At 36.0% G+C, this 13,460-nt stretch overlaps 1 protein-coding gene across 1 annotated transcript in view; it reads right to left on the minus strand.

Annotated features, from left to right (window-relative positions):
* Nucleotides 1-9,557: 9,557 nt before the first annotated feature.
* LOC132561150 (nephrin-like) overlaps nt 9,558-13,460 on the minus strand; it is a 65,086-nt gene continuing 61,183 nt past the window's right edge. Inside the window, exons 13-15 of the mRNA XM_060225878.1 lie at nt 13,344-13,382; nt 12,091-12,176; nt 9,558-9,781 (exon numbers count right to left, since the gene is read on the minus strand). Coding sequence (XP_060081861.1) covers nt 9,584-9,781; nt 12,091-12,176; nt 13,344-13,382 — 323 coding nt within the window. The 3' untranslated portion in view covers nt 9,558-9,583. The remainder of the gene's footprint in view (nt 9,782-12,090; nt 12,177-13,343; nt 13,383-13,460) is intronic.

A 13,460-nucleotide genomic window follows, 5' to 3' on the forward strand; every position in this document is an offset into this window, starting at 1 on the left:
GAACTTTATCAATAAATTTCCATGATACCGCATCGAACGCTTTTTCAAAATTCACCATAAGGAGCATTCCTGGAATATTAAGTTCCTATGCATAAAACATTATATCATAAAGAGTATGCACATTTTCCCCAATATCACGACCTGATGAGAAACCTGTCTGATCTTCATAAATAAGCTTGTCAAGAACTGTTTTAATCCTTGAAGAAATTACTCCAGATGCAATTTTAAAAATATCCAAAAGAGGAATAGGTCTCCAATTTTTTAAAAGATGCCGACGTGGCATTGAGGCCCTCAAATGTCGTTTAAAAGTGTATAGATACTGACGGATATCATGTTGAAATGATGCAATATGTCCGCCAAAAGTCCAACCCTTATATATTAGGCTCACAACTTATCAATCAACCCTCGTAAATGAGTTGTTCAGTATTGATATTAAATTGCATTGTCGTAGATTTAAAGATCACCAGTACGCAGTAATTTGGTGTATGGAAATGCCTTAAAGTCATTTTATCTTTTATTTGCTTACTGCACATCGATATTAACATATAAGCGACAACTTTCGTGTAGATGAAAACAATACCATTCTATATGATTTTGCCCGTTTTTCAATTTTCGTCTTGTACTCACTTCAGTGAGTTGTCTTTCACTTTTTTCAGATTTTGTTTTAAAAGGAAAATACTGTTTAATCTAAACATTAAATGTTTGTTAAATGCAATATTCATCACATTATTCATATCTGTGAAGTCTTTTACAAGTGTTTTCAGCGACTAGACTTACCAACCATGAACCTTCATCGCACTAGAGGAAAACTGATCAACACATATAAAATTTTAAAAAGATATGTACGACTAAAGGGTCACCAGGAACGTTTTTGATATCGATAACACTGGTAGGAAAAGAAGAGATGAAAATTGATAAAAAGCATTGCCGTCTAGATGTAAATAAGAATTTGTTTTAGATTCCGGGTAGTGGATATTTGAAATATTTTACCTCAGCACGTGGATAATGCTTCTGCTCTGAAGCAAATTGAAATCTTGTTGGACGAATATTGGAAAATGATAATAGTACCATTGGACAACTAGGTACCTGAAATTGTGCGCCTAAAGTAATGTCCTTTTTGTTTCTTAAATGTATTCAATATGAACATAAAGACTGTGAACTTATGTCCTTTAGCGAGATCTAGAGTATACATGAGAGCGCAGACATGTTTTAGACTGTTCAGTGATATGTTAGGAATAACCTTACAAATGTCTCATGGATTTTAATAATGTTGGACGTATGAAACATATAAAGGATGAATCCCACATTCATTCAGGTTTTTTTTCTGTTAAAATTATAAGATAAATTACATTTGAAGGCCAACATACATAAAATATACAATGGGACTTACCTGTAGAGTTGACAAGTGCTTAGAGCAACTTACTTGTACACGGTGTACATGCCTGCCTCATTTGTATAATAGCTAGATTACTTAGTTGGACAGCTGAATTTAAGACTGAATGTAATGTAAAATAGGTCTAAAAATGATGATGTATTGTATAAGAATAGTATTTCATGTATTCGTCTCAGACCTCATAAGCTTTCTATGCTATGTATGTTACCTGGCCACGGGAATCACGCCGTGTGTGCAAGCTCAAATTAATTTGTCTAATATCGACAGAAATACGGCGATGTTTTCACAGCAAAATGGTATAGAGGTTTGTAATGGTTAGTGGTATTAAGTGTTTTACTCATATCGTCTATAAATGTGCAATTTTATGCGTTTTTCTAAGATTTAGAAAATATAATGGACTACACTCAACTGTATTCAAATTGAGGTATAAATAGACTCTATGCTCACCTGTGTGACATTTGCTTTACCTGTGAACGCGCACTCACTACAAACGTGTCTGGGACAAGTACTATACGGCCTATAGTTTTGACTTGTTGACCTTATTTGTGAATATTTTGAAAACGCAATTCCAATAAGGATGGAATATGATGGGGAGGTGGGTGATATTGAACGTTCAGATAAAAATACACTCACAGAATTATTACCAGTCAGTCAAGTGTACATGCAGCCGTCATCTTGGCAAAATGGTCAAATCTACTTTCATGATGACCATACTGAATTTGAGGAAAATTAGGTACATGATGACAACGTATACTATAGTGAAGAGTCGACCACAACGGACAAAAAAAGTTGTATAGAGATATACATGGAGCAGATTGAAAAGATAAAAAATTGTCCGCAAACGCTGTTAGTCGACGAGACGACAAGTGATAACGTTGCGGATATTGAACTGCCGCGTGAATCATTATTTGATGAAACGCGACTTGTACTTAAAAGTGAGCACAATAAGGAAATTAGACATCTGAACTCGAGAATTGACTATTTACTGAAGGAAAAGGAAAATGCAAAAAACAGGGCGACAAAGTACAGAGATCATGTAAAAAGAATACAGACATAATTAGAAGAATGCAAAACGGCCTGTGATACTTACCAGCAATCCATAGCAAAGCTGCAAGAAGCTGTAGAGAAATAAATTACAGGACGTGTCATGAATCAGACCTAGATGAGATAAAGGACTCAATCAAGCCATGTGCAGCGTCAGTTGTCAGTCTTAAGAAACAAATCGACAAAGTACGCGCTGAAGTACAGAGAAAGATCTTTCTGTCAGAAAAAAACATCAGCTCGAATACAATAGAAGCGATACCATCTGTCGTGACCTCCAACAGTTTTGAGGTCCTGGGTTCAGGAAACCAGGAAGATATCACAAAAGGTGTAGCAGCTCAGACCGCATCAGGCCGGGACACTCCTCAGGATTCTGATCAGTCCATTAAGGTGACTGGTACGCAACGCACGTCTGTGAACGGTTCTACGCAATCTTTCCACACTGGGCACAACAACAATGTAGAAAGGCACCACGAGTCTGATGCAGAATCACACTCTTTTAGTGTTCATTTTCCTTTTTCAGTTTGCAAATCAATAGCAAATCGATTTGTAGGATGCAGTCAAAAGCCAAGAAGGAGAATCAAACGTTTCTATGTACATGGCATTAACCGCCACATATATTCTGAAAACGCTATGCGAAGTTATCTCGAAGAGGCAAATATACGCGTAACATAGATAAGATATTTTGAGAAACGTTGGAAAAATACCGCTTCGGCACAACTCAGTATCGTGACGGAAGATGAGGAGATTATCAGAAACAAGTCCTTCTGGCCAGAAGGACTTTACATGAGGGAGTGGCAGCCGCGTGAAAGTTTTGGATTGAACACAGGCATGGCTGACTATGTGAATGCACTGTGTCGGAACATTGAAGGTATCATGGCAGGATCACCTTACCTTGTGAACTGTCTCCAGATATGCAACGTTAATATTTGAGGTATATCCGAACACTGGTTATGCGAATTTAATGTCTTTTTCAATACATTTAAATCCATCGGGTATAGTGTTATAGCTAAACCTGTTTTTGAAAGAGATCCGTTCAAATACAAATGCTCGGTTGTACAAAGAATCATTTTTCAGAGATCAAGAAATAGAGGTTGATAGTCCAAGAATAGTAGGGACGGAGATTACTCTTTCCAACGATTTGATTTTGTATTGTTTTTTTGTATATATGCCTGCCGCGTCTAGAACAATAGAAATGTTTACAGAACATGTTGAACTGCTGGAATGCCTATCCTCACTTTATTCTGAGAAGGGACAGTTATGTTTATGTGCTATATGAATGTCAAGATTAAAGGTCCCCGGTGTTGCTTTGTCAAAAATGATAGATCTAGGATGTTTCAGGAGTTTTTAAGCCGGTGTGATTTGATATCCATCAATGTATAAAATCCGTGTAGAGGTCCATTTGATTCTTTTTCCCCAAACGGGTAAATCAACACTTATTGGCCATATTATCATTGCAGAAAGCTCGCTTGGTTTAGTACGGATTGTATCAATTTTAGTTTTAAATAATATAAATGGACGAAGAAAGAATTCAGGAGAAACCTTAGACAAGCTTTCGATAAATACAGCATGTCAGATCAATTAAAAAGAAATGGAGTGAGCAAATGACGTAGATGAGAAACCTTTTTGGCATTTAATCACAAATAAAACGACACAACAAAGACATTGCCAAACTGAATTTAGATGTGACAGAAAAACTTTCAGAGACCCGGAAATTATTGTAGATAAATGGGCTTCTCACTTTAAGAGAATTTTAACAGATGATTATAATAGTATATTTTATGAAAACTTCTGGATCCATATATCAAATAAAGTGAAAGAAATAGAAAGAAAGATTTGAAAGATGTGAGATTTTTAAAAGATCCAAATGCGCAAGCTGAAATCGAAATAATCTGCAGGAATTTAAAATCAAATAAGGCAAGAGGTATGGACGGTCTAGTATTTGAATACTTGAAATTATGAAACTCGGACCGTTCTGCCCATTTATCAAAATGATTCAATGCAGTAGTTGAGAGTCAGTATATATTATATGGATGGAAGAAGGGGACTATTATCACATTGTACAAAGGTCATCCTAAACCTAAGGATGATCCTAATAGTTATAGGGGGTTAACTCTTCTACCAGTTATCTTTAAAGTGTTCGAAATGATTTTCGCGAAAAGATTGGAACCAGTTCTTTCTCCTGTTTCTTTTCCAAATAAGCAACAATCAGCTTACCAAAAAGGGCTCTATAGTTTGTTAGTCTCATTTAACCTGCAGGAATGTATGCATTATAATGTTGAAACGAAAGAAAACGTTTTTGTAGCCTTTTTAGACAGTAACAAAGCTTTTAACACTGTCTGACATAACGGTCTGCTTTATAAATTACATCAATTGGGAATAACTTCTAAGTCATGGCATATTTCTGAAAGCAATATATACAGATATATGAAGCAGTGTTTAAGATAAAGATGGGAATGTATGGAAAGGGGGATCTTACAGGGGAGCGCATAATCTGCAATAATGTATCTCGTCTTCATTTATGATTTACTAGATTGTGTTGAAAAATGTGTAATGGGTGTTATTACGGCCGATTCAACAACTAATATACCAATACATGCAGATGATATTTGCCTAGTCAGTACACAACTTAAAAGTCTATAACACATGTGCATGAAGATTATAGTAAAAAGTGGCGCTTTGTGTTTTCTGCAGTGTAATATATTATGTGTTTTTCTAGAACAAAGCAGAAAGGGTCAAGTGTACAACTATATCTGTATGAGCATCCTCTTCCAGGAGTAGAACATATAACGCATGTTGGTGCTATGTTAAACAATAATTTCACAGTACAGACCGTACAATACGTGCATGCAACAGGTTAAAGAGTGGTGTGATGAGGCTCATGAAGTGAGATACTCATCCTTTTGTATTAAACACTATCACAGTAAGTAAAATAATTAAAACAAAAAATTATCCAGCAGCCCTATATGGCTGTGAATTATGGTGTCTTACAAAAGCAGAAGTTTTGATGTTAGAAAGGACACAACGTTTTATTCTCAGGGGTTCCATAATCGTTACCCTTACAACATTTGATCTGGTGACTTTGAAACTGAGTCAAGGTCCATACACAAACTTGGTAGCACTCTGTTACAGCATGCGTTAAGCCCAATATCAATACCACATGACCTTTTCGTCATCCAGAAGTTATCCAAGGATTGTAACACCTTTGCTCTCTGTGACTTTCAAAAAATTCAGCACCATAGGTCCCTCGGTTATTGTTAAGTTGTTTGAGTGGATGATTTATGCATTGTGCACTACAACAATCAAAACATGATGGATGTAGCTCAACCTGACCTTCGAATTTAAAGAAATTGATATTATATTCGTTTTTGTGTAAAAAGATATTTCCAGGAGAAATCATATGTCTGCAAAGTCATGGGTATATCAATTGTGTCATAATGACGTTCTGAACTGATATATCAACCATTCAACATGAATTGTATTATCTGTCCGATCTGGGCAAGATCTGTATGATCAGCATTTAAGCTTTGTATGATATGATAATTCCTCAGCACGTCCTAACAATTTCAAGGAAAACAAATGGCCCATAGAGCTTGTGATGCTCACCTGGATATTTCAAAACATTTTCTTCAGTTTTGTTACTACATTTTTCAAAAACGATAAGCTTCAAACTGAATTTTGACCTTTAAAACACTATATATATAACCATGATTATGGGCTTATCAAGTGAAAACAAAGTAATTCCTTGTTTATAAAGTTTGTCAGCCTTAAATCATAGAGCCTTTTGGCCAAATAGCCTGAATATAGTGGTTATTTAAGTGTTATTATAAGGTTCCATTCACTAAACACGACAAAATTACACCATAGTATAGTTGTAAAAATGTTCACCTTATCCATTCGGATTATTCTTACTGTTCTGAAGAAATAAAATAACAAAACAAAACAAAAATAAAGAAATAATAGTTACTAGTTTATTTAAGGTAAATACAAAACAATTCATATATACATAATGTATGTGGAATGAAAGCACAGGTATATATAGATATTCAAAATGTCCACCTTAACATCACAGGTGAAAATAGAAATGTTCACAGATATTTTACTCAAAACCGTACATATATTTATAAAAATAGGTATTTAATAACGTTATAAAAATATATAGCATTTCAAAAATTAATGTTTTTAGAGATCATAATGGAAGATCAATCCTGGCAATTATAATGTATTTCATTTTTCCCACACCTTTTACTGATGCCATATTTAATTTACCACGGTCTCTAAATATGCAATTGTTCTATCATCGTTACTTAACTAGATATTTAGTTCCAAATCTATACGTATATGATCAATAACGACAGCAGGGACAAGCGATGTCAAATTTTCGAGGCAATTTGTCCATTTATCAAGATACAAATATTACCTAAATTACATCACATACATAGAATATAAAGCAAAAATAAAGTAATGAAGCTAAATTGAGAGCGGTGGTGTAAATTTAGATATTATGATAAACCCATTGGCTGATGGAAGTCGAAGACCCTTAAGGGATAACAAGAGGCACAAGGGGCCTTAACAGTCACCCGAGTAAAAATGCTTCTTGTAATATGTCACAGAACTGATATTGTTAAAAAAGTAATATAACTTTAACTTTATTGTACACACGAAGCCAATGTTAATTGTGTATACAGAAATTGCTGTCCTATGCTAAGACTTCTAACCAAGTTTGAATTAAAAGAATTTTACCCGTTTTTGACCCTACCCATCTGCCCCTTGGGGTTAGTCAACTTCAAAATATGCATCTTATCTTTTTCTTACTAATAAAAAAAATTATCCAAGTTTGAACTGTTTCTGTAAGGAAATAAACAATTTAGGGTAAAAATAGAATTTTCCTACATAAAATACCGTAAATATTAACCCCCCACCCCTTACATTTTCATAAAGCACTGTTAGACACTTCCATCCATGAAGAGTTTTTAGTTCTACATTATCTGGGTGTTGAAAAGAAGTTTTTTTCAGTCAATTTGTCCATTTTTGGCCCGCCCAACAACCCCGGAGGTCAGTCGAGGTCAATATGTGCATCTTATTAAACTGTCATCTTCAACTAATAGCTATTTCCAATTAAGAATACACAAACTATAGAAAACGTCACCCTCTCCCCTGGGTAGTGAAATTAGAGAAAGATCTATGATGTAGATCTCAAGAAATGGCTATGATAACAAACTTTCAAAGTCAAAATCCGAAATGGCCATGTTTCATCCATTTTGTTTTTCTGATCAGACCCAAATTCAAATGGGCACAACTAGGGACCAAAGGAACTTGCATACGAAATTTCGAAAGATCCATCCAGTACTTCTCAAGAAATAGTGATAACAAAATTCATTAAAAAAATCCAAGATGGCCACCTTTTGGCCCTTTTGTTTTGTTTTTTATCTAGGGACCAAAGAGAACCTACAAGAAATGGTGATAACAAAAATTGTTGACGGACTGACAGACCATGAACGTAGGGCGATTTGAATAGCCCACCATCTGATGATTGACATAGGACATAATGATCAAAATCCCATGTCCATGTTCATTTGTAAAATATATACATTTAAAGTGAGCAACATGGAAAACTGGAAAAGACATCAGCCAATCAGGTCACAGCAGCTTCATTAAATATACACAAAAATTGCTGAAAATCAAACTTGAACAAGGGATGAAGGAAATAAGTCTACCAAGCAAGAATGGTCATACTTTATTTGTTCATTCAAAAGATAATGTGCAGAAAGCATTCAATTAGAGTGACGAAAAATATCAGCAGATCAGGTCTCAGCAGCCTCATTAGATATGTGTGGAATTTGCTGTTAATCAAAATTGGCCAAGGAATTAAGATAACATGAATCCTACCAGTCCTTCAAAAGCTATGCAGAAAACGGCATCCGGATGAACAGAAGGAATGATGGAAGACAGAAGGATGGAAGGACGGAACCCATTAGAATATCAACTGTCAACTTTGTTGAGCAGGGAATAATAAAAAGTAATTTGATAAAAATCACAAAATATGTTTATAAAGATATTATTTTGAATATGGTCAAATAGGCCCCAGATTGGTCAACTGCCCACAGATAACTCGTCCCACAAAATTAGAATTTCTACTGCTGATCTAAAGTTAATAATCAGAGCCAATTTTAGATAGGAAGAAAGCAGGATAAGGAACTAAATGAAAAGTGCAATAATTAGTTAATGGGGGAGGGTCGGCTAGGTGGGTTATATTTTACTAGTTGCCTCATTGGTAGCTTGAGATATACTGACTGCCAGGTATGTCTGACCTGACCTGTATGTAGTAGCAAGATCATCTCTTTTTCATGCCAAGCGGGTAGCAGGTTTGGAGTTGGTTGATCCAGTATCGCTCCTTACTGAGGTGTTGCTGGTCACCTCAACTCCTGTAGTGGTCAATGGGTGCCACCTGTATGTCATGCCACAAATAACTTGGCATGATGAAATGTCTTGCTACACACAGATCCAGGATTTTTGTTTGATAGAACATCGATGATTGGCGCACGTAATCAAGTATATTACATTGGCCGATGTGCAGGACACCGGCTGGAGGGTATGGTATTTCCGACCGTTGACCTCACATTTGAATGAACTGGCACTGTATACAGAAAAAGCTTGCACCTCTTACTATCATATGTTTTGAAACAGTCAGTTGCATGAGTGTGGACAGTTGTTGGTAGCTTAACGCTCACCACCAAGTCTTTGATGTTTTTAGGTCTGCTAGTATTGGTGGTTCTGGGAAAATGTTCTAAAGTTTTTTCTGGAAGATTGATGACAATGGTAGCAAGTTGGCGTGAAAGGTCACCACACAAGGTTTTAGTCAGACTTTGTATTTAAGTGTACTAGCCCTGTCTAGTTCCCTAACTCTATCGATTGCACAGTTGATCAGAGCTGCTTTATATCCCCTGTTGAGTAGATGAGACATCCGTTCGAAGCAAAGGCATCTAAAGATGTCATCGTCAGAAACATTACAAATGTACATAACTACATGAGTAACCAGACATTACATTACATTACATTTTTTTTGTTAATTGAAAAGTACTGGTTGAATGTTTTGGTACAATAAACAATACATGGTCCTGGTTAAATATTGAAATAATAATAAAGTCTTTAAACAGTTTCTTTGCCTTTTGTGTTTTCCCCTGTTTTCTTCATGACTTCCTCCTGACCTTTTAGAGGATCAGCCTGTTGGGAGAAGTCAACATCTGCATATTCACATCTGTTTTCAATTCCATGTACTACAACCCTGTGCTCATCTGTGTGATTGTCCTTAAATTCAACATCCAGGTACAAAAGTTCATCAGGATTCTAAAAAAAGCAAAAACAGTTTCAGTTTAAGACCTGGAAACTGTCTGAACACGTGGATCACATCACATGTAAACAGACTTAAATGAAGAGGATTTGACCAATTTAATGATTTATTATAGGTTTTTGAACAAGTTTTGGGGTAAGATATGCAATCTGGCTCACACTCACAACAAGGATCATGAAATAGGTCATAGTAAAGGTGACGTCTGAATTTGTTTTAGACGTAAATTCTTAGGAGTTTACTGGGGTAGTACAAATAAAACACAATGAAGATTGAATTTGGATGTCGCCAAAATTACATGTACCATGAAACTGGTCCTTTACATAATTCCACAAAAATGTTGTAAGCGTTGGTTGTGAAAACCACACCAATAATGTAATTCCAGGGGGATGTTGGCATCCAATATATACTGGACAAAATAAGTTAAGGATAATAATTGTGACCATAATATCTTTAAAAATTCAAATCATGTATTGCCGGTAATTGCACTCGTAGTTTCTCCAATATGTACCTAAAGTCATGTCAAAGGTGAAAGCACGTGCATCTGAAGGTCATGCCGTTCCGCTCTAGTTAACTATGGTGGTGTGAAAAACTGACTGGTCTATTACTACAGAGGAATCTTGCAGGTTTTGATTCTGTTACTTCTAAGCTAAAAAAAGTTGAATTTGGAAACATTTAATCAATTTGTAACGAAAACTTGAAAAACTAATCATGCGAAGACATTTAAATGATATGGAAGCCGCGCGAGCTATAGGGCTCCTTCAAGCTGGTCAAACTCCACGAAATGTGGCGGCACAGCTTCATGTTTCTCAGAGCGTGATTAGTAGGCTATGGAATCGCTATCAACAGACAAATAACGTCCGTCAACGCCCCAGATCTGGACGACCACGCTGTACGACAGCCCGACAGGACAGATTCATTTGCATCACGGCACGACGTCAGCGGTTTTTGAGTGCTCCTGTCTTGAATCTTCAGTTTCAGCGTGCTACAAATCTAAGGATTTCATCCCAGACAATCAGAAACAGACTCCATGCCTCTAATTTACGAGCTAGAAGACCAGCAGTCCGACCAATTTTATCCAGAGGTCATCGACAATCCAGACATCAATGGGCCACTCATCATTTGAATTGGCAATTACGTCATTGGAGAAATGTTATGTTCACAGATGAGTCTAGGTTTTGTGTTGACTTCCATGACGGTAGGAGGAGGGTATGGAGAACCCAAGGAGAGCGCTATGCAGACTGCTGTGTTGTCCAGCATGATCGCTTTGGTGGTGGGTCAGTGATGGTTTGGGCAGGGATCAGTGTTGACTTCCATACAGACCTCTACATCATAGACAATGGATCTTTAACAGCTGTTCGATACAGGGACGAGATTCTACACCCTATAGTAAGGCCCATTGCAGGAGTTGTTGGCCATGATTTTATTCTGATGGATGATAATGCTCGTCCTCACCGTGCTCGTGTGGTCAACGACTATCTTCAACGTGAAGCAATCGTTCGCATGGACTGGCCAAGTCGTTCTCCTGATCTGAACCCTATCGAGCATGCTTGGGACACCTTGCAACGCCGGGTTTCAGCTCGACCTAATCCACCACAGAACCGCCAACAGCTTATGATTGCTCTGCAAGAAGAATGGCAGCGCATCCCACAGATCAGCCACCGACGACTAATAAGGAGCATGTGCTGACGTTGCAGGGCAGTTATTGATGTCAACGGAGGTCATACTGCCTATTAAACTGCCAATTGCAGTTTGATGAGTTTTCCTTGTCTACATGATTAACTTGCTCTACTTCCTCTTACACTTTGATTTCAAGGGTGCTGTTACTCAGGGTTATCTGCTCTTGGTAGCAATTACCACAAATGAATTTGTTTTGTGTAATTAAAGACTAAAATGAATGTTCTGTCATTAAAATTTAAAATATAATCATATTATTATTTGTATGTAAAACTGCACTGTTTCAAGTTTATGATCCTTAACTTATTTTGTTCAGTATAGTTTGATGTGCATTTGTTTTTTTTAATTGGATCTTTTTCCTTCTTCTTTTTTCTCTAATTTATATGAAATAAAAGATGGTCACTTGTCAGCAGTTTTTTTGTTCAATAATTCTCACAACTAGAGAAACAGGGGGATCTAAAATAAAATTTGGGAGAGATTTTCGAAGAATAGCAATAAAAAAATTGTTTCAGGATTCACGATGATGGACGAAGGAGATTTAAATTGTTCACCATCTACTGATGGTGAGATCATGCTAAAAATGCAAATGAATACAAATTTAATCATGTAAATATATACAATAATAAGTCACCTTTTTCCTTGATGACATTCCTTCACCTGCAGAGCTATCCTTACTATTGGTATTATTTGGAATTATATTTTCATAGTCATCCATGCCTGCAATATATAAACATATAATATCTTCTTTTTTCTCGCAATAAAACCACATCAAGTAAGTAGGATTTATATTCATAAATACATCACCAAACACAACTTCAGTATATTTAATTCTAAATTTGTTCATACATTGTATTACGATTGCAATTTTCTGTAAATATTATAAGCAATAAGTAAGTATTACATGATAAACCTAATAATAATAACCATAATGTATATATCGCTCACCTGATTTACAGATCACTGAAATCACTTCTACACTAATTAAAAAGCATTTAGAAGATTTATATCTATTTCTATCCTTCAAACCCAAGAGAGTCAGAAGCAATTTTTACACAAACCAAACATGCCCTGCACCAAATATGGACAGCATTTGTCCTATTTCTCCTTATTCGGCCCCACTCCTACCACCTCAGGGGGCCATGATCCACTACATTTTCAGACCAAATTGGGACAAAATCTAAGAATTGATTCCCCTCCATCAATAAATGCTTCAGACTAAATGTGGGCAAAATCCAATCATTCTTGAAGGAGTAGAATTTTACAGAAATTGCACTGTTTTTTTATTAGGCCCCTCTCCTCCTGCCCAAGGGTCCAAGCTACATGGTTTATATAAGACTGATCCCCTCCACTAATGAATGCTTCAGTCTAATTTTAGGCAAAATCAAATCATTCCTATCGCAAAAGTAGGGTTTTAAAGAATTTACTCTATTTCTACCATTAGGTCCTGCCCCTCTCATCCCAGAGAGCCGAGACCCACTGTTCATACAAAATTGATTCCCCTTCACTCAAAAAACTTCTTGCCAATTTTTGATAAAATCCAATAATTCTTACAGGAGGAATAGGACTTTAACTATTATGCTCCAGACAAATTTGTAAAATCTTTTGTCAAAAAAGAGTAGTTAATTGTTGTTTGATTCTTCTATATAATCTCTACTCATTCAGTTCAAATCTTACATTCACTTAAATACTAATGAAACAACATTATTTATTTTATTATAAGAGTGATCATCCTTATCATATGTTAATTATCCCAGATTCTCTGGGGTATCTGTAATTTGGTACATGTACAGAATCGGGGTAAAATTTACCCCATATTTCAGCAGCCTCCTTTGATTAAACCCGCAAAATCACAAACATCCCTGACCAAGAAATTGTAAAACTTACCAGCGACAGTAGTTGCTTTCTTTTTGTTTTTTTTACCTCCTAAAATGTAAGGCAAAAATGCATCATTTAAACATCAATTTATTGTACAATAACTTTCTGTCATATGCCTACGGTCAT

This window comes from Ylistrum balloti, unplaced genomic scaffold (assembly GCF_031769215.1).
Source record: "Ylistrum balloti isolate Yb309-2 unplaced genomic scaffold, AGI_CSIRO_Ybal_v1 Utg371152, whole genome shotgun sequence".
Lineage (NCBI taxonomy): Eukaryota > Metazoa > Mollusca > Bivalvia > Pectinida > Pectinidae > Ylistrum > Ylistrum balloti.